General features: G+C 45.2%; 1 protein-coding gene and 1 long non-coding RNA gene across 4 annotated transcripts in view; one reads left to right on the top strand and one right to left on the bottom strand.

The window, feature by feature from the left end:
* The first annotated feature begins 121 nt into the window (after positions 1 to 121).
* On the top strand, positions 122 to 10,610 carry LOC137416437 (uncharacterized). The gene is made up of 3 exons (XR_013622908.1): positions 122 to 296; positions 4,412 to 4,862; positions 10,269 to 10,610. It is a non-coding gene; the product is annotated as an uncharacterized LOC137416437 (long non-coding RNA).
* Positions 10,611 to 12,034: 1,424 nt separating this feature from the next.
* The window catches only part of LOC137416438 (complement factor B-like), a 124,174-nt gene continuing 108,843 nt past the window's right edge, over positions 12,035 to 27,365 (bottom strand). For all 3 annotated transcript variants that reach the window (XM_068102036.2, XM_078774819.1, XM_078774820.1), the window contains exons 17-19: positions 20,996 to 21,116; positions 14,493 to 14,542; positions 12,035 to 12,276 (exon numbers count right to left, since the gene is read on the bottom strand). In XM_068102036.2, the coding sequence (XP_067958137.2) occupies positions 12,154 to 12,276; positions 14,493 to 14,542; positions 20,996 to 21,116 (294 nt within the window). In that variant the 3' untranslated portion in view covers positions 12,035 to 12,153. The remainder of the gene's footprint in view (positions 12,277 to 14,492; positions 14,543 to 20,995; positions 21,117 to 27,365) is intronic.

Here is a 27,365-nt window from a genome sequence, read left to right as displayed (position 1 = left end):
CTGTGAGTAAATTGTAAATTGAGTAAATGTGAGTAAATAAGGATGTAAATTGAGTTAATCAAACGAAATATGAATCTTTTATAACAGGTAGTTGTTGTTGTTTGGGCGAATTTCCCTGCACGATCAAATAATTTCCTCTTTCTTCATGACTTGATATGGTTTTGTGTGCGCTTTACGTGTCCGGCATGCTTTATTGTAATAAGGGTTCCTGCTGTCGAATAATAATAAAAACGGTTCTGATGGAACAGCTACGCCAACATGCAAAGACTGCTTCTTCATTTGCCTTTTTAAAACAGGTGAGTTTGTGATTAAACGGCACGAATATATATGTGTGTTCAAGTAAATCGATTATTTGCTTTCCAACTCTATCATGTTATTAATATTATATTATTCTACATCAGAAGGATACTACACAAGAATGTTATTCTACACTACACCTTGCCACTTAGAATAAAGCGCGAAGGCTGCACGGGCGACCGCTTCTTCTTCCTCTTGGTCATCTTCTTCCTCCGCTGAATATACACTTCCTCCTTCTTCCTCTTGGTCATCTTCTTCCTCCGCTGATTATACACTTCCTCCTTCTTCCTCCTCCCCTTCTGCTTCCTCTTCTCATGCCGCTTCTACTTCGTCTTATTCTTCTTCTTCCTCTGCCTCCAGTCATAGACTGGCCGTGACTGAGTATCCGTCTCTTCACCTACTGACTGACGGACGGACGCTTCTGCTTTCAGTAACACTAATAGTAACATTTTTTTCCCGCGCCATATCTACATAGACAGTTACAGACTTACAGTACGAGCGTACTCTCTGATAGAGACCGGCCGTGCGGAGCCGTCCCTTCACTGAAGTGAAGGACAGACGCTTCTTCTTCCAGTAACAGACTGGCCATGCGTACCTGTCGCTTCACTCACTCAGACATACCTGGTGACTGGTGTTGGCCAAATGGTGGGCTTGGGATCCTAAGGTCCTGAGTTCGAATCCCGTTGAATTAACGCCAGGTGGGGTTGCCTCAGCCTGTCATCCTTCCTAGGTTGGCAAAATGAGTACCAGATAACGAGTTACAGAGAGGAATTGCATCAGCGGCAGACTCGCCCAAAGAAAAATGATGCAACCAGCAGCAGGGTGGCTGCACGTGCACCACCACCACTCACTCAGACGCTTCTTGTTCCAGTATTAGACTGGCCGTGCGTACCTGTCTCTTCACTCACTAACAGATGCTTCTTCTTGACTTGTTCCAGTATTAGACTGGCCGTGCGTACCACTCTTCACTGATTGATAGATGCTTCTTCTTCCAGTAATAGACTGGCAGTGCGTACCACTCTCTTCTCTGACGGGCAGACGCTTCTTCTTCCAGTAATAAACTGGCCGTGTGTCCCCCTCTCTTCACTGATGGACAGACACTTCTTCTTCCAGTAATAGACTGGCCGTGTGTCCCCCTCTCTTCACTGATGGACAGACGCTTCTTGTTCCAGTAATAGACTGGCAGTGCGTACCACTCTCTTCTCTGACGGGCAGACGCTTCTTCTTCCAGTAATAAACTGGCCGTGTGTCCCCCTCTCTTCACTGATGGACAGACACTTCTTCTTCCAGTAATAGACTGGCCGTGTGTCCCCCTCTCTTCACTGATGGACAGACGCTTCTTGTTCCAGTAGTAGACTGGGATGGACACTTCTTCTTCCAGTAATAGACTGGCCGTGTGTATCTGTCTCTTCACTCACTGACAGATGCTTCTTCTTGTTACAGTATTAGACTAGCCGTGCGTACCACTCTCTTCACTGATGGACAGACGCTTCTTCCAGTAATACACTGGCCATGCGTGCCACTCTCTTCACTTGCTGACAGATGCTTCTTCTTGTTCCAGTATTAGACTAGCCGTGCGTACCACTCTCTTCACTGACGGACAGACGCTTCTTCTTCCAGTAATAGACTGGCCGTGCGTACCACTCTCTTCACTGACGGACAGACGCTTCTTCTTCCAATAATACACTGGCCATGCGTACCACTCTCTTCACTGATGGACAGACGCTTCTTCTTCCAGTAATAAACTGGCCCTGCGTACCACTCTCTTCACTGACGGACAGACACTTCTTCCAGTAATAAACTGGCCGTGTGTCCCCCTCTCCTCACTGACAGACAGACAGACGCTTCTTCTTCCAGTAATAAACTGGCCGTGCATACCAATCTCTTCACTGACGGACAGACGCTTCTTCCTCCAGTAATAAACTGGCCGTGCGTACCACTTCACTGATGGACAGATGCTTCTTGTTCCAGTCCTGATGCTTCTTGTTCCAGGACTAATGGACAGACGCGTCCACTGGGATGGATGCTTCTTCTTCCAGTAATGGACTGGCCGTGTGTACCTGTCTCTTCACTCACGAACAGATGCTTCTTCTTGTTCCAGTATTAGACTAGCCGTACGTACCACTTTCTTCACTAATGGACAGACGCTTCTTGTTTCAGTAGTAGACTGGCCATGTGTCCCCCTCTCTTCACTGACGGACAGATGCTTATTCTTCCAGTAATAAACTGGCCGTGCATACCAATCTCTTCACTGACGGACAGACGCTTCTTCCTCCAGTAATAAACTGGCCGTGCGTACCACTCTTCACTGATGAACAGACGCTTCTTGTTCCAGTCCTGATCCTTGTTCCAAGACTGATGGACAGACGCGTCCACTGGGATGGATGCTTCTTCTTGTTCCAGTATTAGACTAGCCGTGCGTACCACTTTCTTCACTGATGGGCAGACGCTTCTTCTTCCAGTAATAGACTGGCCGTGCGTACCACTCTCTTCTCTGGCGGACAGACGCTTCTTCTTCCAGTTATAGACTGGCCATGCGTACCACTCTCTTCACTGATGGACAGACGCTTCTTCTTCCAGTAATAGACTGGCCATGCATACCACTCTCTTCACTGATGGGCAGACGCTTCTTCTTCCAGTAATAGACTGGCCGTGCGTACCACTCTCTTCTTCGACGGACAGACGCTTCTTCTTCCAGTAATAGACTGGCCATGCGTACCACTCTCTTCTCTGACGGACAGACGCTTCTTCTTCTTCCAGTAATAGACTGGCCATGCATACCACTCTCTTCTCTGATGGACAGACGCTTCTTCTTCCAATAATAAACTGGCCGTGTGTCCCCCTCTTCACTGATGGACAGACGCTTCTTCTTCCAGTAATAAACTGGCCTTGCGTACCACTCTCTTTGCGTATCACTGGCCGTGCGTATCACTATTGTTAATGCTGCCATTGACGTTCTCCAATCACTGTATGTAAAGCCCAAGAATGAGGTATTTGCAAGGCATCTCCTCACTACACATACACAGGAGGCAGAAGAGACACTCGACCAATACATGCCAGCCCTGCGGCAGCTAAGCAAGGATTGTAACTTCCAGGCTATGACCGCAGAGCAATGTAGAGATGACTCAATACGGGATGCTTTCATAAATTGACTGGAGTCAGCTCACATGCAACAACACCTGCGGAAAATGAAACATTGGGCCTTCAAACAGCTTTCGACCGAGCTCGCGCTCTGGAGATGGGCCAGAAACATTCTGCTTATCTCTTTCTCCACTGATCTCTACTACAGATCAGTGGCTTTCTCAGAAAACATTCACTAAGTGCATTGCTCCTGACAATTTCACCGATATTTCAGGTCATTTTATGACTTTTTTTAAGTGATTCCGCGAATTTAAGTGATTCTGTCCGCGAACTTTTTACGTGATTCTTCACCATTGAGAAATATGGCCAAAAACGATATACAGCATGATATTTAAAAGAAATTGTGGACAGATTCGAACGAAACTTGGTAGATGAGTTGCACATGTGTGTGGGTGGCATGGACGATTGGATTCAATTTTGGTGAACATCTGAATCTGCATCCGGCCTATTAGTGGGATACAAAACCAGTTGGGATGTGAGGTACGAGTTCAGACCAACCTTGTGGGTGTTTAGGTGCTTTTGGCTTGTAGTCCAGTGGCAGGACCCCATATATTTTTTAAAAGGTTGCAATGTCTGTTTACAATCATTTCTTTGCATTTTTTTATTAGTTCTTAGTGTATTTATGAAATTTAGCCCGGGTGGCCACTTGCCACCCGCTTGGCTTTTTCAGAATCCAAGATGGCCGCAACATAGTACTAAAATCTATAATTCATCATAACTTTTGTTCTAAGTACAGTAGAATGGTGATGTTTGTTTCTATTAATATGTTTTCAAGGGTGAGAAATATGATTATAAAGTTATTTTAGTATTTGGTGGCCATCTAGATGATGTAATTCCAAGATGGCCGCTAAATCACCCGAAAAATCCAAAATTACTACTAAAACTTACAAGGCTATGATGCATCCTGCTAATCATGCTATTTATAGATGGATTATATGGATCAGTAGTAATTAGGTTTTTTCTTCTCTTGCAGGTTCTGATGATATGGTGCAATTAGAACAAGAAGAAGAGTGCTTCATTAAGGCACTTTACAACTAGTGAGCAAGATGGAAAATTGATGGATTCTTCACGGATCGACACAATATTATCCACTGGTAAAATTCGTCAAGATGATATTGGACGACGACCAGAACTTTCTAATGGCTCATCGACTCTAAAATGTCATAAAAATTGTATAAACAAATATGTATCTCCTTCTACTCTACGTAAATTGGACAAGCGTGTGAATGATGATGAGAAATCGCCTGACCACAGTGCCACCTGAGGGATTGCGCTCAAGTTCTGGTGGTTCTTTATTTGACTTTCAAAAACACTGTTCTGCTATGATGCAACTCCTTGTACATTGCCCCATGAGTATGATGCCAAGATGCCACTGCAGTACAGAACACCTGCTTCAAAAGTAACAACTGACAAAATGGCTGATGGTGAGACATCTTACAAACAGTATCTTATAGACTTATGTCAGAAACGTGAAGATGACCTTGGTAGAATAGTCCTTGACCGCATTCTTGGTGCACAGTCAGATCTGCATGCCGCAGATGCCAGGTACCATCGCAAATGCAATGCTGCTTTCCATGTCGGCACTCATAGGACCAATGATACGGATAGCAAGTTTGTTGCTGATGACCCAGCATTCCCTGAAACTGTCAATGTTATGTGTAGTGATCCCTCAAAAGTTTGGAATTCTCTTGAAGTTGAGGCATATACTCAGATAACGGTGGATGTGTCATGTCTAGGCGTGTCTTAGTGGAGAAGGTCATCCAACATTTCGGTGACAACATTTCGGTACCCATGTAACAGAATCTCTGCTTAACATCTGTAGTGGTCATCTGGCTGAACCAAACGTAAATGTTGACAGGGCCTTGGACATCGGAGCTGAGCAGCTGATCCAGTTTGAAAGATTATGGCCAGATGGCTTTTACAACGCACTCTCAAAGGAAATGGTCAGCTTTGACACAAAGAAGAAGCGTCTCACAGTCGGGGAGCATGCTGTTATTGACCAAGAAGCAATCTACGCTCGTGTTATTGGCCTTCTAGTGAATTAGCGTGACCTCAACTTTCAACAAGTGCTTGCCACAGAGCTGACCGCTTATCCACCATCAATGTTCCATGCTGATGGTCAGATGCGGGTTGCTACCGGAAAGTCCACACTTAAGAAAAATATGCAGGTGGAACTATCTCAACGCTTAACCAGAAGCCCAACAGCTATAGTGATGGATGTGTCAGCTGTTATTTGGACAGTTGACTGGCCAGCTCATGGAACCGTTGACACATTCATATCAGGCTTCAAGTTGTGGCTCTCCCTGCGGTTGTCTGAAGCTGATGTTTACCTGTGTTTTGACCGATATCATGACTACTCTACCAAAAGTAGCACTAGGTCTGCTAGAGCAACCGCTATCTGAAGCTGATGTTTACCTGTGTTTTGACCGATATCATGACTACTCTACCAAAAGTAGCACTAGGTCTGCTAGAGCAACCGCTAGCCGTGTCCATCATCTCACACCGACAACTCCACTGCCTGCTCGAGATGCAGTGCTCAAAAACTACACAAACAAGGCACAACTGAACACACTCATTTGTGAGCAGATCCTAAGTGACAAAGATTTCTTACAAAACGTGACACAAGACCACAAGTTGGTAGTTACAGGCGAAAGTCAGTACCTACACAAGTGTCTACAGGATGCGAAAATCCTCGTCTGGATCTTGCCACAACACATGAAGAGGCGGACATCTTCATTACTCAACAAGCCATCCACATTGCAAAAGAAGATCCAGAATCACGAGTTTGTGTGATGTGTGATGACACTGATGTATTTGCCTTACTGCTCTACGTCTACTTGAGTGAGAAGCTTGAGTCTTCCATGACGATGCAGTTGCCAATCAAACATCGCTCTTGCATTGACATAAAGGCAACTGCTCATAAACATGCAGATATTGTACCCTCAATCTTCTAACACTCCATGCCCTAACTGGTTGCGACTCGGTTGCAGCGACCTATGGAGTGGGCAAGACAACAGCAATTACTTTGTCAAGAAAAGGCTACACACTGGATCAACTTGGCCAACCGACGGCAGATATGATCGAAGTGGTCAAGCAATCGACAGCTTTCATGGCTGCATGCTACGGTTGGAAAACACCATGTTCTTCCATGACGGAGTGCCATCAGCAACAGTGGGCAAAGATAACTGGGAAATCAACAAGTGCACCAAAACTGTGTAATTTGCCACCAACAACTGAAGCATTTGAGCAGAATGTTCGCAGAGCACATTATCAGGTCGCCCAATGGTACAGTGCCCTGAGTGGAGATCCACCTACTCTTAATGCTGTAGAATATGGATGGGAAACAGATGACACAAATAAGTGCCTAATCCCACGAAACATGAAAGATGGAGTACCCTACGCTCCTGAACAAATCCTCAAGTTGGTCAAATGTGGCTGTGTATCAGACCGACCATTTAAAGGTGGTAACTGTGGCTGCATGGGCCATCAAATTCCTTGCACTATGTTCTGCGCCTGTGGTGGTGGTCCTGCCTGCCTAAACCCCTTCAATACAAGAATAAATGAAACTAATGACACTGATGATGCAGACAATCAAAGTGCTGATAACAATGATGAGGAAGAGAATGAATAAAAAGTTAAAATGTAAGTTTCAGTGGTATTTTTGGATTGTTTCGGGTGCTTTGGTGGCCATCTTGGAATTACGTCATCAGGATAGTCACTAAATAGTAAAATAACACTTGAAAACATACGAATAGACACCAACATCGCCATTCTACTGTACTTAGAACAAAAGTTATGATGAATTATAGATTTTAGTACTATGTTGCGGCCATCTTGGTGGCCATCTTGGATTCTGAAAAAGCCAAGCGGGTGGCAAGTGGCCACCCGGGCTAAATTTCATAAATACACTAAGAACTAATAAAAAATGCAAAGAAATTATTGTAAACAGACATTGCGAGGTTGTGTTGTTCTGCCAACTGGACTATTGGGCCATATTTTCCAAGGTCCACGTCGTTACCGTGGCTGTTAGCTTGACCACGGAGTACTCTGTCCACGGGGACGGGTTTTTGTTACAAAGCAGGTGGATCAACCTTGTTGGTAGGAGTCATTGAGAAATAAATCTTGCCATTAATCGTCAGGCCTGAGTAGTAGGGTAGCACACGACCGGATCATGATTAATTATAATATTGTGGCGGGCACAAGTGGCAATAATTCCGCGCACCAGTGGGTGGCGCGAGCATCCAGGCGGGGAGTGAAAGCACATGCCCCGCCTTTCGACCGATCGGCCACGCCCGGGGACTCGGCGTGGCCTCGGGACATATGTATATGCGGGCTCTAAGCTCGAGCCCGCTGAGTGCTGAAGTACGAGCTTTGAATAAAGACTCTTTGTTATACCAACGCGTTGTGGCCTACCTCTCTGGCAATCGAGTCGTGTGTGCGCAGCACCACACTGGTGACCCCGATTGGTTCAGCCGTTGCTTACCACCGAACGCGCCATGGCTACCAACGCCATCGCAGTCAAACTCCCGGAGTTTTGGGAAGCGCAAGTCGACGTTTGGTTTTTGCAGGCCGAAGCTCAATTCCAACTCTGAGGCATAACGGCGGACGAGACCCGGTACTACCACGTGGTCGCCGCCCTCGGGCCCGGCACTGCTGCCCGAGTCGTGTCCATCCTTCGGCGCCCGCCGGGCGACAACAAGTACGAGGCGCTCAAACGTCTCCTCATCGCCACGTTTGGGCTCACGGAGATCGAATGGGCCGACCGCCTCCTGGATCTTCCCGCCTCGGCGACACACGACCATCCATCCGGATAGATTCCATGCTGTCCCTGCTTGAAGACCAGCCCCCGGATTTCTTATTCCGGGCGCTTTTCCTACGCCAGCTACCTGCACAGGTACGCCTCGCACTGGCCGGTTCCAAAATAAAGGAACCCCGTGCCCTGGCCGTAGAGGCCGACAAGTATTTTGCGGCCTGCGACACGCGGTCGGTGTACGGTGCTGCCGTAGTGGCTCCCGGTACGGAGGCTCCAGCGCCCCCGGTTTCCCTCGTGGCCGCTGCTACGCCCCGTCCACTACCGCCACCACCACCGCCGCCGGCACGGCCGCCGCTGCCGTTACCGCCGCAAACCTGGTGCTACTACCATGCCAGGTTCGGCCGCCAGGCTAAAACGTGTTGCCCGCCGTGCTCTCGGGAAACGGGTCAGGAAACGACCGGCGCTCACTTGCGGGCATGAGCGTTGGCCATTCCAGCAGCCTCCTGTTCATCACGGACACCTGGTCCAGGCACCGTTTTCTTTGCGCACAGGAGCGCAGGTAAGCGTCCTCCCCGCCTCCACGTCCGACAAGCAAACTGCGGGCCGCGGCCCCGCTTTGCTTGCCGCCAACGGTACACCCATCCGCACATTCGGGAAGCGTTGCCTCTCACTGCGGTTCGGAGGGCAGCGCTTTCAATGGTCGTTCGTGACCGCCAGCGTGCCAATGGCACTGCTCGGTGCGGACTTCCTATGCGCGAATGGGCTGTTGGTCGATGTGAAGCGCAGACGGCTCGTCCAGGCCGAAACCTTCAGCTCGCTTGCTTGTACGCTGAGCGGCTCGTTGAGCGGCTCACTGGGCGGCTTGCCAAGCGGCTTGCTGGAAGGTTCCGTCCCGGCGAGTTTAGTTTGCACGCTTCCGGCAGCGGACGACTTTACCCACCTCCTCGCCAGTTTCCCGGCCCTCACGCGGCCCACCTCCTCAGCGGTGGCCGTTAAACACGGGGTGGAGCACCATATACCCACGGTCGGGCCGCCGGTCTATGCCCGGGCACGCCGACTCGAACCCACGAAGCTCGCCGTGGCGAAAGCGGAATTTCGCCACGGCTGGAGCGGCTGGGGATCGTACAGAGCTCCAACAGCGCTTGGGCTTGCTCCTCTGCACATTGTGCCGAAGCCCGGCGGAGGATGGCGGCCGTGCGGGGACTACCGCCGGCTCAATGATGCCACCACCCCCGACCGCTACCCGGTCCTGCATATCCAGGACTTTTCCGCCGGTTGGCAAACATGACCGTATTTTCCAAGGTGGACCTCATCCGGGGCTACCACCAGGTCCCCGTCCAACCGGACGATGTCCCGAAAACGGCCGTCATCACCCCTTTCGGCCTCTTCGAGTTCTTGAGAATGCCTTTCGGGTTGAAGAATGGTGGAGTCGGAGGGCAGCGCTTTCAATGGTCGTTCGTGACCGCCAGCGTGCCAATGGCACTGCTCGGTGCGGACTTCCTATGCGCGAATATCCTATGCGCGATCCCTCCCTCCCCCTCCCCCCTCCCCCTCCCTCCCCCTCCCCCTCCCTCCCCCTCCCCCCTCCCCCTCCCCCATCACCCCTCCCCTCCCCCCTCTCCTCCCCTCCCCCCTTCTCCTCCCCTCCCTCCTCCCCCCTCTTCTCTCCTCCCCCCCCCCTCTTCTCTCCTCCCCCCCCCCTCTTCTCCCCCCCCCCTCTTCTCCTCTCCCCCCCTCTTCTCCCCTCCCCCCCCTCCTCCCCTCCCCCCCCGTTCCCCTCCCCTCCCCTTCCCCCTCCCCTCTCCTCCCCCGCCCGGCAATGCCGGGTACTTCTGCTAGTATTATATAGTCTAGACTTCTAGTCGACTGGACCAGGTATGTTGGTCCAACTGGCAGGGTCATACTGAAATCGGTGTACTTGGCTTAAATGAAGTTGGTGTAGCTGGTGGAAAAAAGAAGTCGGTGTAGCTGGCGGAAAACTGAAGTCGGTGTAGCTGGCGTAAATTATGAGCGGTTTCGAAATCAAAATCCATTCTGTACAGTACTGTATTGTAATTTATTGATTTTTTATCACCAGGTGAAAATAATTTATCGGTCGCGCCAGACCAAAGCAAGATCACGTGAGCAAGGTGGCGGATCATGGAAGGGACAAGATGGCGGATCATGGAAGGGACAATATGGCAGATCATGGAAGGGACATTTCAAATGACAACATGAAATTTTGTTCCCAAGGGAATGGGGGATTTTTTTTTTTTTTTTTGGGAAATTTGAAATGAAAGTGAAATTTTGAATGGATTTACATTTACATGCAATTGGCATAGAGGTTCGCTTACGAAGCTCTCTATTAAGTGTATTTGTTTTTTGTCTACATTTTTATTCCGAAATAAAATATATTCATGTCATGTCATGTCAAAATTAATCAACAAAACTACATTTGTTGCCAGATTAAATTCCTTAAGGAAGCAAACAAACAAAAGTTAACCGAGTCATAAGTATACTGTGAGTGATGTAAGGTGAGAGGAACAACCAAACATGATTACACTCAAGGTAAGAGACCACATAATTGAAGATGTTGCTTGGTGGCCACTTTTACGTCCATCATGGGAAAATGAGACGAGACATACTTGGTACTTACTTCCTCCACTCCGATAGCCAAAGTGTGGCTCTTAACAGAATCCTTTCATCTCCTATCCCTGTGAAGCTCAAGGCAGTGTTCTAGGCCCCCATCCTATTCCTAATCTTCATCAAGGATCTCTGTCTGGAAAATCCTCTATCTCTTTGCTGATGACCCAAACCTCTGCCTTCCTCTGATGACCCAAATCCCTCATTCTTCGGAAAAGCAGACTTTAGCCTCGTCCCTCTCTTCAGACCTTGACAAAATCACAAGCTGGTCAAACCCTTGGAATATGTCTTTCAATCCTGACAAATCTCACACTCTCACTATCTTTCTCCGAAAGGACCATCTTGGCAAACCTTCCTATCTCCTTTCTTAATAATCCTCTTGAAGAAGTTCATTCACTCAAACTCTTGGGTCTCACTATCAGCCATGATCTTTCTTGGGTAATCCACATTTTAAAGTTGGCCTCCAAAGATGGCTGTCGAGCAGGGCATCCTCCATCATAAAAAGTCCTTCCTTGGAAAACCTGAAGCTTTATTAACCTACAAAGGCCTTCATCCACAGCTTGATGGAATACTGCTCTCTCCTCTGGGATAGCTTTTGTTCTGTTGCTTCCTGATCCATTCTATGTTCTAGCTCTTCCATGAGCCTTGACTTTGTAAACCACAAAAAGAGCAAATTACACAATTTACAAAAAGTGAGTAAATTAGTGAGTTGAGGAGGTCACGAACATGTAGGAAGATTTCCCCCCCCCCCCCCCCCCCCCAATGTTTTCAAAGCATTACGCTCCAAAATGTTCAATGAGACCATAAACACACAAAACAAGAAAATGATTTTTTTTTTTCCTCATATTTATCCAAACCAGAGGGAAATACACATACAAGCAAGACATTCACTGCATTCTTGAGAAAGTATAAAGGTGTACGTCATCATGTAATCATAAAAACACATTACTTGTATTTTCTGAATATCAACAGTGGCAATAGTAAGTTCAGTAAGAAACCTCTCCATGAGCAATTAATATCAGGAAAGTATATATAAATCAAGGGGAAGTCACACAATTTTCACGATTCACATTGATTGTTAAAAAAAAACTTTGAAAGTGTTTCCATGTCCAAATACTGTAATTGCACTTTTAAATTGTAAGAATGATATTAAATGAGTTTAACAAGAACATATATGAAAAGAAAGAGAAAATATCAATGATATCTGTGTTCATAACAGCCTTCTGATTGTGGTTCCAAGTTTATTTTAATTGCTGTTTTCAAGTGCAGATCACAAGGCATATCAAGCTTGTTTTTTTGTCATGTTATAAAAGAAACAGAGCTGAATCTGTCCAATCTTGTTAGATGAACTGGATGTCCTCTCCAACCGTATTTTTCACCCAGGACATCATCTTGGCCACGTGCGTGTACAGCCCCAATAGGGTTTCTCCACATTTGGCCATTCCAAAGCTTGTGATGCCAAGCTGTTCATCATCAAAATAGTTTTATTTTAAAAAGCAAGAGCACAAGGATGTTACCATACATCTACATGTTTACGCTTTACGAAGCGTCTACATTTTAAAGACAAGAATTGTGATTAGAAAACACTTTACTTCAAATACAAGCTGAATATTGATGTGTGGACACGACGTTTACCAGCCAAGTATTTCCAGGTTCCCTGTGTCAATTAGCGCAGCTGACGGGTTTCGTGTGTGTGTGTGTGTGTGTGTGTGCATGTGCGTCCGTCCGGGCTGTCACCTTTTTACCATTTGAGCTATTGTCATCTAATTTTCACCAAAGCTTTATTATGATAATATGGCGAAGGAAAATTCATAATTTTTTCAAAAGGTCAAATGTCAGTGTCACCTAAAATCATCAATTTCCATTCAATTGACCTGAAATTTAAATTTACCAGTTGAGCGTTGTCATCAAATTTTCACCAAAGCTTTATTATTATAAAACAGACAAGAAACATGAATAACTTTGTCAAAAGGTCAAATGTCAACATCACCTAAAATCATCAATTTTCATTCAATTGACTGACATTCAATTTACGTTCTTGACTTCCTATAACAATAAGCACCAACATGGCGGTCGTATGATTATTGTCCCCCGTCGCACCGCGGAGCGAAAGGGGGACTATGGTTTCCCCCTCCGTCCGCGTGTGCGTCCGTCCATGCGTGCGTGCGTCCGTCCGTGCGTGCGTGCGTGCGTAAGCGAAGGACCGAATTCTAATTTGATGTGTGGGTGCAACCCACGTCAAAATCCAAGATGGCCGCCGCCATGTATGTCTGAACCTTGTGAGTGGAATATCTTGAAAAATAAGCGAAGTACAAACTTCTAATCTGGTGTGTCGGTGTATCGAGGCATAAGGAAGAACGCTATTGAAAATTGGCTCGCCACGTCAAAATCCAAGATGGCCGCCACCACATATATGTCTGAACCTTGTGAGCAAAATATCTTGAAAAATAAACGAACTACTAACTTCTAATCTGGTGTGTGGGTGTATCTACACATAAGGAAGAACGCTATTGAAAATTGGGTCGCCACGTCAAAATCCAAAATGGCCGCCTTGCGTCTTCCACTTTGTCAACTCACATCACTTCACAGACGGGGACCTAGGCGTAACGCTTGTTTAGGTTGAAATTTAGTTTGGAGTCAGGCGAACTGTCCAACCAATGGTTTGAACTTGGAGGGGCGTACGCACGCACAAGGCCTTTTATAGTATGGATGGTAAAAGTTGAATGAAGAAATCAAAAGTTTTGATTTTTTTTTTTTTTTTTTTTTTGTGGGGCCTAAAACATTTACCTACACCCACGAATGAATGAGGTCAGGGATCATTTAATACTACCGATAAAGCACTATAAATTGGCAATTCAATTCAATAATGGAAATTAATAATTCAAGAAATTAATTAATTAATAAAATTTATATAAAATTAATTAATTAATAATAATCAATTAATAAAATAATTTAATTCAATGGCAATTCCATAAATAAAGCAATTTTTTTTTTTCCAACATTTTCTTCAAAACATTTTTTTTGTCTCAAACGGGGGGGACCTAGGCATTCAATGATGAATCTCAAAGTTTGACAACGATCCGTTTGGCCATCTGAATGAATGAATGAATGATCGTTTTAAGGCCATTTTCCCCGCTAGAGTGGGGTTAGCCTTGCGGGCCCCATGACAATCATGGTTCCCTGTTTGAGGCAATGTTTTTTTTTATGGCTGGATGCCCTTCCTGACGCCAACCCTTGGTCGCCTCTTACGATGCGCAGGGATACGGTGTACCTATTCTAAACCGGGGTACACACCGGGATCATTCATCCCAGCAAGCTGGTACTCAATTTGCCGACCTCGGAAGGATGACAGGCTGAGTCAACCCCCCTTGCGTTAATTCAGCGATCGACCGGGATTCGAACCCAGGATCCTCAGATCCCAAGCCAGCACCCTAACCGCTAAGCCAACACCAGGGATTGGCCATCTCTGGAAAAAAAAAATGGCAAAACACACACACACACACACACACACACACACACACACACACACACACACACACACACACACACACACACACACACACACACACACACACACACACAACATCTCTCTTATCTTACTTAGGGACTTAATTATGGATCACCCTGTATTTGGCACTCTGCTTTAGATTTTGTTTTTCAAGTTCCAACAAGTTCATACCTGAATCCAGCGAAAATTCTTCTTCACAACGAGTGGCCCACCAGAATCACCTGTAAATAATTTTGTCACGTTTAAAAAACTGAAAACCATTGTGAACATCTTGAAGAATGTTGAATTTTTTTGAGAATTATTGGGACAGGAATTTTAAAACAATTGAAAACAAGTGGATAAATGAACAATCATTGTTAGTCCAATAAAAAAATCACATCCTTAAACAATAAGCTTAAATGGGAACACGATTCCTTCTGAGGTGTTTGGTTCGAGTCAAGACAAGTTCCATTCCACTGAAACTGCTAACTGAATAGTTCAGCATTCATACTTTTCAGCAGATATTAAGCTTGCTGTTCCATCCACTTGCTCTCACTTGTTGACATTAAATATTCTATGGTAGGTACATTAAGCAAAATTTAGACATTTAGGTTAGTACTCAGGAGAAAATGTCAAGACATTTTCTGATTTGTAAGGTCATCTTGTTTTGTAATGTCAGGACAAGTGTCACCTCTTTCCAGGACATTGTCTGTCATGGATCTCCAAGCTGCTTATTTGGCTGCTGGTCTGAAAACATTCCACAAATGTCAGTCCGATGCACTGCTTTACTTTGGCCACCAGAGAAATTATTGGAATACCTTTAGCTCTCTTGTCATCTGGTGTTGGCTTAGATCTGGCTGCAACCACACATCTGGCTGCATTCAGAAAGTATTCAGACCCCTTCACTTTTTTCACATTTTGTTATGTTGCAGCCTTATGCTGAAATCGGTTAAATTCATTTTTTCCCTCATCAATCTACACTCAATACCCCATAATGACAAAGCGAAAACAGGATTTTAGAAAGTTTTGCAAATTTATTAAAAAGAAAAAACTGAAATATCACATTGACATAAGTATTCATACCCTTCGCTATGACACTTCAAATTTAGCTCAGGTGCCTCCGATTTCTCTTGATAATCTTTGAGATGTTTCTACACCTTGATTGGAGTCCACCTGTGGTAAATTAAATTGATTGGACATGATTTGGAAAGGCACACACCTGTCTATATAAGGTCTCACAGCTCACAGTGCATATCAGAGCAAAAACCAAGCCATGAGGTCGAAGGAACTGCCTGCAGAGCTCAGAGACAGGATGGTGTCGAGGCACAGATCTGGGGAAGCCTATTAAAAAAATCTCTGCTGCATTGAAGGTTCCCAAGACCACAGTGGCCTCCATAATTCTTAAATGGAAGAAGTTTGGATCAACCAGGACTCTTCCTAGAGCTGGCCACCCGGCCAAACTGAGCAATCGGGGGAGAAGGGCCTTGGTAAGAGAGGTGACCAATAACCCGATGGTCACTCTGGCTGAGCTCCAGAGATCCTGTGTGGAGATGGGAGAAACTTCCAGAAGGACAACTATCACTGCAACACTCCACCGATCTGGGCTTTATGGCAGAGTGGCCAGACGGAAGCCAAACAGTTCAATCTTGGTTTCATCAGACCACAGAATCTTGTTTCTCACAGTCTGAGAGTCCTTTCGGTGCTTTATTTGCAAACTCCAAGCGGGCTTTCATGTGTCTTTCACTGAGGAGAGGCTTCCGTCTGGCCACTCTGCCATACATCCCAAAAACATAAATGGACACATAAAACATATAATAAAGGGAGCGAGAGACAAGAGGGGGAGAGAGAGGGAATCATACAAGCACAACAACAGCAGAGAACAGGGACGTCGGGAGATCTGTGTAAGGGAGAGGGCTGGGGTGGGGGATGGGTGAGATGGCTGGGGCAGGGAGGGGATAGGGGTTCATGGTATAAAACAAGTGGACACGGACTACTAGGAATTTCAGGAACGAAGTTGGAGATTGAAAAAGGTGGATTTGGGGTGTATTAACGGGGGTAGAAAAGATCAAGGTTTTGGTTGGGGGAAGATAAGAGATGGTGGTGAACAGCTGTTTTAAACACCTGGAGGGAGAAGCATTGAAGAGAGTGAGGGAGTTTGTTCCAGAGGTGGGAGAAAAGAGGAATGAACGAGTGAAGGTGAGCAGAGTCTTGATTTTTCCCAGTTTAACCATAAGAGGGTTGCTGTCAGCTCTTGAGTGTCCTGAAGGAATATTTGGGGGACAGAGCAGGGGGAGCTAGGCCGTAAGGAGGCGGTAGAAGACAGAAAGTCCACCAACCTGCCTGCGGTGGGCGAGTGAAAGGCCTTCAGAATCAGCTTCATTGCGGTAGATTCCAATGATTACCTTCGCAAAAGCGGAAGGTTATGTTTTGATCGCTGTGTATTTATTTGTATGTCTGTGTGTGTGTGTGTGTATGTTAATCGCATAACTCAAAAAGTATTCAACCGAATTGCATGAAATTTGGTGGGATGATTGGTTATTATACGGGACACATTTGATTAGATTTTGGGAGCAATCGGGTCAAAGGTCAAGGTCATGGTCACGAAAAGGTCAAAATCGTATTTTTGTTGTTCTGTTCCCTACACTCCCATGCCAAGTACAGAACAGTAGCTGCGGCGAAGGTATGCGCTCTACCGAGTGCCCGTTCTAGTTCTGAATGCTTTGGTTTCAACAGAGTGGCCACAAAGTTCCTATGCACACAGTTAGAATTTATCTGTATGCTCCCCTTCATTCTCCGCACAAATTTTATATTTTTTCTCTCCATGTTCTTCTGGACATCTTCTTCCATCTTGAGCGTTGGAGGTCATAAAAGCAGCCCCTGACTTCATGGCTTCAGTCCCAGATCCTTTTTCATTATTTATTGGACTGTTGAGCATGGAATGCCTAACTCGGAAGATATTTTTCGAGATTATTTTAGTGATGGTCTCGAGCAGGACACTTCAAGAATGTCCACATTGAGTTGACGTGATGCTGGACGAACAGAACGCTTTGAATCAAGGACACTCCCTGTTGAAAAAGCCTTCATCTCCCATGCTTGCATCATGTCATGTGCAGGAGCTGGCTTTAATTATCGAACCTCTGAGGAAATCTTGTCCTTATGTCTTCAAAACCTGCTCCTTCTCACGTGCGGTTGTGAACCCAAACACAAGTAATCAGTCTCTCTTCTATCGTGTACTCACTAGTATCTGTCATTCTTAAGCCGTACCTGGAAAACAAATAAAACAAATAAGTAACAGAGGACACACTATTATGCATAGGGACTTTGTGGCCACTGTGCACAGCATGAAGCCAAGCTAGGTGTGAGAGAGGCGCCCCAGCACAGAAGGGAGAGCAGTATTCCATCAAGCTGCGGATGAAAGTTTTGTATGTGGTGAGGAGCTCAGAGGTGCCAAGGAAGGACTTTGCACGACGGAGGATGCCCAGTCGGCGACTGCCTTTGGAGGCCAGCTTGGAAATGTGGTTTTCCCAGGAAAGATCATTGCAGATCGTGAGACCCAAAAGCTTGAGTGACTCGAATTGAATTGTGTGGCAGCTCGGCTGAGCAACCTGTGCTTGAGGGCACCTGAGGATTATGTGTGCCTGACGCACATGCTGAGAAAGGCCTCTCTGTGACTGGAAGCTGTGACTGCACTGGGAGCAGGTGTGGGAAGGTTCGGAAATGGTAAGAGCATTCTGGTGCACGTTGTGTACTTGTCTCTGATCCATGAGCACACCCTGTTTATATTCAAAGCTCCTGGGGCAGTGGGGGCATTTATACGCTTCCTGGTAAGGTGTAGTGGTAGCTAAATATAGCTGAGACTGTTGAGCAGTGCAAACATGTCTCGTCCTACATTCATGTCTACAGCCTTGGCCAAACTGGTGTTCAGCTCTTTGTTGCCCACCCTTGTGAGTCTCTGCCACAATGCCCTGGTCTGACATGAACGGTACCATGAGGCTTCATCAATCCCCAGCTCGTTGAGATCCTTCTTGATGCAGTCATTCCACCTCTGTTTGGTTTGCACTGCTTCCTCTTCCCCACGAAGAACTTCCCCACCATGAGGAGTAATTCGGTTATTTCTCCGAAATAACCTCATAGAGTGGGTCCCGGTAACCCGCCATGCTCCGTCCCTCCACACGTCTGTTAAGCTTTGACTAAAACATCTTCTCACATACTACTCAATCGATTATAGACCAAATTTGCTACAATACACAGGACATCAAGTTAAAAAAACTTCTCAGAAACCAATCAGAACCAGACCAAACTGGCCATACAGCAAAGGCCATGCCCTAACCTTAAGTTTTGCTTGCTGGGTATGTTTGCTGGGCAGGTGGAGTACCACCATCTGGCAAAGTGGTTCTGTTTATTGCAGTTTCTATAGGTTTACTCACATGCTGGGCAGTCAAGGGCTCTGGCATCATGTCTGCTAGATCCACAGTTTCCACAGCACTGCCTAAAAGCGAACAGGACATTGCTGCTCTTGCTGAAAAATTAAGTAAAGATGTCTTGTTGCGGTGAGGCAGGTTGAACTTTCTCCACTGCAGGTTCTGTAACTGTAGTAAACGACAGCCTCAGCATATGTGAGCTTGTCCCAAATTGGAAAAGATGTCCTGTCCCTTAGTCCCCATGCAGTGCAGCAGCAGAGCGCATTTACGGGCACCACTCACAACCCCCAAGCCAAGTGCGAGCATGTATGTCTATAAGGAGACAAGTTCCAGCGGTTCAAGGGAACGGGCAGTTCGTCGGACAAAGCCAGAAAGGCAGGCGGAGGTGAAAGCAAAACTTCAGCCATCCTCGTCACCAACGTTGTGATGTAAAAACCTGACTCCAACAACGTTAGTTAAGTGAAAAAAAGAGGACGTTTGTAAAGCACCTTTTTTTTTTTTTTTTTTGTATACAGAATCGAGGCTCGTGAAAGAGCTAACATTTATCACACAAACAAATCAAACAGACAAACAAACAAAGTATTAAAAAGGGGAGTGGTAGACAAGATGGGGAGAGAAGGGGAAGCACATAAACACAACATTTGAGAGCAGGGACATCGGGAATGTGTGGGAGGGAGAGGGCTTGGGGGGAGGCGGCGTGGGATGGGGGTGGGGGGGGGGTGGGAGAAGTATAAACACAAGGACACCAAGGACTTCCAGGAAAGAAGTTGGTATTTCAAAAAAGTGGATTTGGGGTGAAATTAGTGGGGTACAAAAGATCAAGGTTTTGGATGGGGGAAGATAAGAGATGGTGGTGAACAGCTGTTTTAAAGACCTGGAGGGAGGAGTGGGATTGAAGAGAGTGTGGGAGTTTGTTCCAGAGGTGGGAGAAAAGAGGAATGAAGGAGTGAAGGTGAGCAGAGAGCCTTGATTTTGGCAGTTTAACCATAAGAGGGTTGCAGGCAGATATTGTGCGACCTGTAGGAATATTTGGGGGACAGAGCACAGAGAGAACTGTGGGAGCAAGGCTGGAGAGGAGTCGGTAGAAGACAGAAAGACCACCAACCCGCCTGCGGTGAGTAAGTGAAAGGCCCTCGGAGGTAGCTTCATCGCGGGAGATTCTGAAAGCTTTGGTTTCAACAGCGTGAAGACGAGCTAGGTGTGAGGCAGGAGCACCAGCCCAGAGGGGAGAGCAGTATTCCATTGAGCTGCGGATGAAAGCCTTGTATGTGGTGAGGAGCTCAGGTGTGCCAAGGAAAGACTTCGCACGATGGAGGATGCCCAGTCGGCGACTGGCTTCGGAGGCCAGCTTGGAAATGTGGTTTTCCCAGGAAAGATCATGGCAGATAGTGAGACCCTAAAGCTTGAGTGACAGAACTTCTTGGAGAGGATCATTCAGAAAGTGGATGGGAGGGTTGTCCAGTCGGTCTTTTCGGAGAGACATCATAAGAGTGTGAGACCTTGCACATACTTTCAAACATGGTGTTTCTCTCTACCTGCCATAATGCACTCACCCCACTCACTTGACAGCAACGCAAGCTGCCCACAAAACACACGTCATGAACCAGAACAAAACACTTGACCAAAGAACCAAACATAACAGCTGTGACCTGCAGTTCTTTGGCCAAACGGCCCGTTAGGATGCCCATTATAAGCGTGATGTGCTTTCCTGGTGCTTGGCCAAGGGCTCACCTGGCCTTGTCCAAACTGGAGGTTTTACACGATACACCCTTTCCCTATTCTGCTCTATTGTTTACAATCACTGCCCCCTCAGGGTATATATTGTGTATGACTTTCCACTGACATCTCTAATACAGAAGTAAATCCAACCTACTGGAGCACATGGTACATACTCCATACTATTCATACCACATTCTAGATATGGACCCCCCCCCCCCCCCCCCCCCCACCTCCACCTCCCCAGCTCCCTGCCACATAAGGATATTTTGTTGCCTGCACGAAGCCATAGATTTTGGAAAAAAAATGTTTTTTTAAATCGAGACAATTGTTGAATTTGTCCTTTGCAATGTGTTTTTCCTGACAAAAAACCCCAAAAAAAACCCAAAAAACCCACCCTTCTTTTTCCCTCAATTCCTACCTTCCTCAGATCACCCAAGAAACATGTCTGTATAACAGCTATTAAATGTATTTTATAAATAGGGTCCCAGTATTTCTGAACGTTCATATTAGAGGAACATTTGGAAAGAAATGAAACATTTAGTGTTCAAAATCCACCTTGGCAGCTATCCCCAATGCTTCCAGCACAAATCATGTTGTCTGTGATCCTCTTTTCCATGTCTTCCCGGGTTCTTTTTTTCTTCTTTCTCATAAATTCTCGAATACACCATTCATTGTCCTAAAAATCCAAAAATGGCATACTCCACATGAATAAGGCATATAATAGGAAAAACAGCACATACCATAGCCAGGGTGGGCCATTTATCTATTCCTGGTTTTGAACCCCTGTAATTAAGTTGCTAAGAAACGATATCAAAGAAAATATTAACAGCATTTATGTACTGTACATATTTCAAGTTTTTTGTGGTCAAATAATTTATTGAATTCAGAAGTGTAAAAAATAGTTATGAATTTCAACGTGATTTCCATCATGTTCAATCAGCATATGCATCCTTTTGCGATACTCCAAGACCATTTTCTGCCAGATTCCAACCATAATTTTTCCAAAAGATGATTGAATCCGCTCTTTCAGGTCTTGAATGTTCGCTGGTTGATTTGCGTAAACCTTGCCTTCAAGAAAGCTCCACGAGAAGAAATCTCACAGGGCTAGGGCATATTGTTATTTTTATTAGCCCATCCTGCGCACAGCAAGAGATGGGTTTTGCAATCGTGTGTGTGTGTGTGTGTGTGTGTGTGTGTGTGTGTGTGTGTGTGTGTGTGTGTGTGTGTGTGTGTGTGTGTGTGTGTGTGTCCAGGCCGCAACTTTTTTTTACCATTTGAGCTATTTTCTTCAACTTTTCACCAAAGCTTTATTATGATAACATGCAGAAAGCAAATTAATAATGTTGTCAAAAGGTCACAGGTCAGTGTCACCTAAAATCATCAATTTTCATCTGATTGACCTGAAATTTCAATTTACCATTTGAGTTTTGTCATCAAATTTTCAACAAAGCTTTATTATGAGAATATGGAGAAGGAATTAATAATTTTGGCTAAAGGCCAAATGTCAGCATCACTTAAAATCGTCAATTTTCATCTAATTGACCTTAAATATTAATAATATGCATATTGGGTCACTGAATTAGTTCACCAATCAAAAGCTATAAAGCAGATTGCTTTTTAGATCAAAAGGTCAAAGGTCAAGGTTGCGTACAATCACCAATTTTCACCCGATTGACTTGAAATTTAAATAATTTGCATATCGGGCCACTGAATTGAGTCACCAATCAAATGGTAGAAGTCGATAGTTTTTGTTTTTTTTAGATCAAAAGGTCAAAGGTCAAGGTTGCGTAAAATCACCAATTTTCATCCAGTTGACCTGAAATTTAAAGAATTTGTATATTGGGTCAAATAATTGGTTCACCAATCAAAAGCTAGAAGCCGATTGTTTTTAGATCTAAAGCTGAAAGGTCAAGGCTGCATAACATCATCATCTTTCATTTTGTATTTTTTGTTAAACTGTTTTTGTTATATTGAGCATACGGAGGAAGAAGAAGACGTCTGAATACAAACGGATGTGGACGGGCTTTGCATTTTCAGATGCTTTCTAGTTGTTGTTTATATTGCATGTAACCAATTTTTTACACTTCTGAATTCAATAAAAAAATTTACCACAAAAACTTCAAATATGTACCGATATCCTGTAAATATTTTGTTTGATTTCGTTTGTTAGCAACAGAATTACAGGGGTTCAAAACCAGGAATAGATAAATAGTCTAGTAGGAAGACTAGGTCCCCCTGCACCCCCCGGAGATATACTTCTAATCAGTGTTTCTAGATTGGAAAAAATGTGTAGAAAATGACTAGCTATGGCCCCAAGCTGAAAAAATGTCCCACATACCATTTTTATGCAAATTACTGCTGCAAATTTTATGCAAAATTATGCAAATTTTATGCAAATTTTTGATGAGGAGTAGAGTTGAGGGGTCTTTGAGGGCTTCATCGAGGTGCTCTCGGTTGCAAGACTGGGTCATTCTGAGAAGCACAGCAGGGTCAGAGATCATGATGTTCTCCTCCTCAGTGAATCTCTCCATCAACAGCCTCTCCATTGCCTCACACACTGTTTTGAGGCAAAAGAGGGACTTTGCGTAGGCCTTTCCACTGAGAACACCTTTGAGAGATCCACTTGTTACTAGTTGTGCCTCAAAGAGAATCTCTGCATATCCAGAACCACGCATCTTGTGTCCAGTGAGCATCCCGATGTAGTTCATGGATGTGTGGAAGGGTCCAATCGTTACTACATGACTAGCAAATTCATTTGGCCAGCGCCAGATGATGGGAAGGGCTTTCATGCAGACACCCAGATCAAATGTATTCAGGACCCATCTCTGACCCACCTCAGCAGTTGCTGCCTCGGAACGCTTCAGTAGCTCACGAACAACTGCGTTGTCTGTGATCGGTCTGTGCCTGGTGCCTGCATGGCATGGCAATGGCCTGCAGCCTGTGCCTGGGCTAGGGGGTTTCACCTCTGCAACTGGTTCTCCCCCAACCAGCAAATCAACAGTCGACTACTGCACGCCTATCCACCAACCGATCACAGACAACGCAGTTGTTCGTGAGCTACTGAAGCGTTCCGAGGCAGCAACTGCTGAGGTGGGTCAGAGATGGGTCCTGAATACATTTGATCTGGGTGTCTGCATGAAAGCCCTTCCCATCATCTGGCGCTGGCCAAATGAATTTGCTAGTCATGTAGTAACGATTGGACCCTTCCACACATCCATGAACTACATCGGGATGCTCACTGGACACAAGATGCGTGGTTCTGGATATGCAGAGATTCTCTTTGAGGCACAACTAGTAACAAGTGGATCTCTCAAAGGTGTTCTCAGTGGAAAGGCCTACGCAAAGTCCCTCTTTTGCCTCAAAACAGTGTGTGAGGCAATGGAGAGGCTGTTGATGGAGAGATTCACTGAGGAGGAGAACATCATGATCTCTGACCCTGCTGTGCTTCTCAGAATGACCCAGTCTTGCAACCGAGAGCACCTCGATGAAGCCCTCAAAGACCCCTCAACTCTACTCCTCATCAAAAATTTGCATAAAATTTGCATAATTTTGCATAAAATTTGCAGCAGTAATTTGCATAAAAATGGTATGTGGGACATTTTCTCAGCTTGGGGCCATAGCTAGTCATTTTCTACACATTTTTTCCAATCTAGAAACACTGATTAGAAGTATATCTCCGGGTGGTGCAGGGGGACCTAGTCTTCCTACTAGACTAAAATGGCCCACACCGTATATTAAAAATCCGATCCATCTATCTATAATTCCAGTAATCTCTGTGTGTCTGTGTGTGTGTGTGTGTGTGTGTGTGTGTGTGTGTGTGTGTGTGTGTTTGTCTGTGACCGCTGTTTCTCGACAACTACCGGTCCGATATACTTGAAACTTGCCAGGTATATTGCTGGGGACCCGAGGATGTGCCTTTTCAAGGTTTGAAATTAATCGAACAAGTGGTTCCCAAGGTATGGTCACCGTACTCGCAAGCCGTTCGCTTTGGCTTTGCGAATGAACCAAACCATTTCATGTAAATAGAGGGGGGGGTTCTGTGGTCGTTACTGGCTTTGCGAATGGACCAAACCATTTCATGTAAATAGAGGGGGGGGTTCTGTGGTCGTTACTGCCACGTGGTTTCAAAGTCTTTTTTTTGTTGTTGTTGTTTGTACGCATGTTTTTTTGCACGCACGTACGGGCAAGCACGTACGTACGGGCACGTCCTAGTTTCTCAAATATTTACAAGATAAATTAGGAAAAACAAAAATCACATGTAGGGAAGAATGCAGATTCAGTAGCAATAAACCTGTTTCACACGTCATTCATACCTTTGGTTAAAAAGCATGTGGATTATTTTTATTACATTTTTATATTTAGAATTTTTTTTTTTTAATTTTTATTATATTTTTATTAATAAATTATCACAACTCACTGCTCACCTTTATTTATTTATTTGCATACATAATTGAGGCTCATGTAAGAGCCAACACATTCAACATGACAAACATGCCCAGACACAAACATACAATGGAAGACAAGAGGGGGAGAAAGAGGGAAGCATACAAGCACAATAACGGTAGAGAACAGGGACGTCGGTAGATCTGTGGAAGGGAGTGGGCTGGGGTGGGGAACGTGGGATAAACAAGATGGACACTACAAGGACTTTCATGAAAGAAAACGGGGAATTTGAAGGAGGTGGATTAACAAGGGTAGAAAATATGAAGGTTTTGGATGGGGGAAGATAAGAGATGGTGGTGAACAGCTGTTTTAAAGACCTGGAGGGAGGACTGGGATTGAAGAGAGTGTGGGAGTTTGTTATTGAGGCAGGAAAAAAGAGGAATGAAAATGATTGATTTTGGCAGTTTCACCAGAAGAAGGTTGCTGACAGATCTTGTGCGACCTGCAGGAATATTTGGGGGACAGAGCACAGATAGAGCTGGGGGAGCAAGGCCGGAGAGGAGTCGGTAGAAAACGGAAAGACCACCAACCTGCCTGCGGTGAGTGAGTGAGAGGCCCTCGGAGTTCACTACATCGCAGGAGATTCCAATGATTCTAAAAAAGGTTGGTTTCAACAGCGTGAAGACGAGCTAGCTGTGAGGCAGGAGCACCAGCCCAGAGGGGGAACAGTATTCCATTGAGCTGTGGATGAAAGCCTTGTATGTGGTGAGGAGCTCAGGTGTGCCAAGGAAGGACTTCGCACGATGGAGGATATCCAGTCGGCGACTGGCTTTGGAGGCCAGATTTGAAATGTGGTTTTCCCAGGAAAGATCATGGCAGATAGTGAGACCCAAAAGCTTGATTGACGACTTCTTCGAGAGTATTGTTGAGAAAGCTTTGACAGGTAAAAACCATAAACTCCAGAGACGTCAATCCTAAAACTGACCACACATCTAAATTGGAGTTTTACCTGCAAATAAATCGGCAGTTAGAATATGTGGCATTCCAACATGAAAAGACATTCCATGAAGACAATCAGTTGCTTATTTTTTCAAGATCTGCAGAGAGAGTAGCTTCCACAGCCTACCTAATGGGGGGGGGGGGCGGGGGGGGTAAAGAACCCAAGTAGCCAATGACACTTGACTGAATCTGGCTAAATGTTTGTGGAGCTAACACAATATCTAGTTAGAGTTGGACTGGCATTGTTGGCTACCTGGGAACTATTGTGTACAAAGTGGAATCTTCTGCAAAGCGGTGTTATGAATATCCCAGTTAAGAAGAGAGGACGCAACTTATTTACACCAATAAATTGTATTGCTTCCACAATGCTTCCTTGAGGGATACCAGCCGATAAGTGTAGAGCTGGGGACAGAACACCACTAAAAGCGAGCCGCTGTTTATGAGTGTTCAGCAAATTGAATGACAGGTCCAGGAAGGGCCTCCATATAACATTAGATGCCAGTTTGGAACTCAGGCCAAATTGAATGACAGGTCCAGGAAGGGCCTCCATATAACATTAGATGCCAGTTTGGAACTCAGGCCAAATTGAAGCAATCCATCCATTTCTGACACCGATGAAAAAGCATTGCAGAGCTTGGAACTGGGCGGAATAATCTGGGTGGAAGTCAAATTGATGATCAGAGAATTAGAGAGCAAATGAGTCTTGAAGTATGCTGCCATGTTTGATTAAATTCCTTTCCCATATTTATAGGGAGAATGCTGACTGGTCTATGAGAGGGTAAATTTTGACAGAATATTTTAAGAGCTGAGGTTCCATTAGCAACTTTCCATGATATAGGGAGGTGGTCTTCAATCTTCAAATAATGCCCAAGTTCTGCAGCAATGATGAATTCCAATAATTTACTTGTGAGGGGAAGGAGGCTGACTGGTCTGCGGTTGAGTCGATGAGACGTGGAACTCTCCGTGTGAATAGGGTGACGTTTGCAACATTCTGTTGGCCATATGGGAGGTGGCCATTTAGGAATGACCTGGAGAAGAGCAAGGAAAGAGGGAAGGAGAGGAGCATAGTTCTTGACAATTACAACGTCAAACTGTGAAGTGAGAGATTGGGGACCTTGAGCTTTTTAGTAAAGAGAGTGTTAAGATATTGCACTCTTCCACAGCAGTGTCATGCATGACTCCATCATTTATGTGTGACGGTCATGGTAGAAGCATAGGTTTCATGATTTCCAAATAAAATCCTCAACTAAAAAGCATGTGAAAATACAAAGCCCGTCCGCGTCCGTTTGTATTCAGACGTCTTCTACTTCTTCTTCTTCCATTTGCTAAAAATAATGAAAACAGTCAAATAAAATATATAAATGAAAATTGATGATTTTATGCAGCCTTAACCTTTGAGCTTCAGATCTAAAAATATAATCAGCTTCTAGCTTTTGATTGGTGAACCCATTCAGCGACCCAATAGGCAAATTCTTAAAATTTCAGTTCAATTGGACGAAAATTGACACTTTTATGAAAACTTGACCTTTGACCTTTTTATCTA

This window comes from Myxine glutinosa, chromosome 3 (genome assembly GCF_964187855.1).
Source record: "Myxine glutinosa chromosome 3, kmMyxGlut1.1, whole genome shotgun sequence".
In the NCBI taxonomy this organism is placed as follows: domain Eukaryota; kingdom Metazoa; phylum Chordata; class Myxini; order Myxiniformes; family Myxinidae; genus Myxine; species Myxine glutinosa.
Note: the sequence above shows the minus strand (reverse complement) of the source record. Positions and strands in the feature narration are given on the sequence as shown.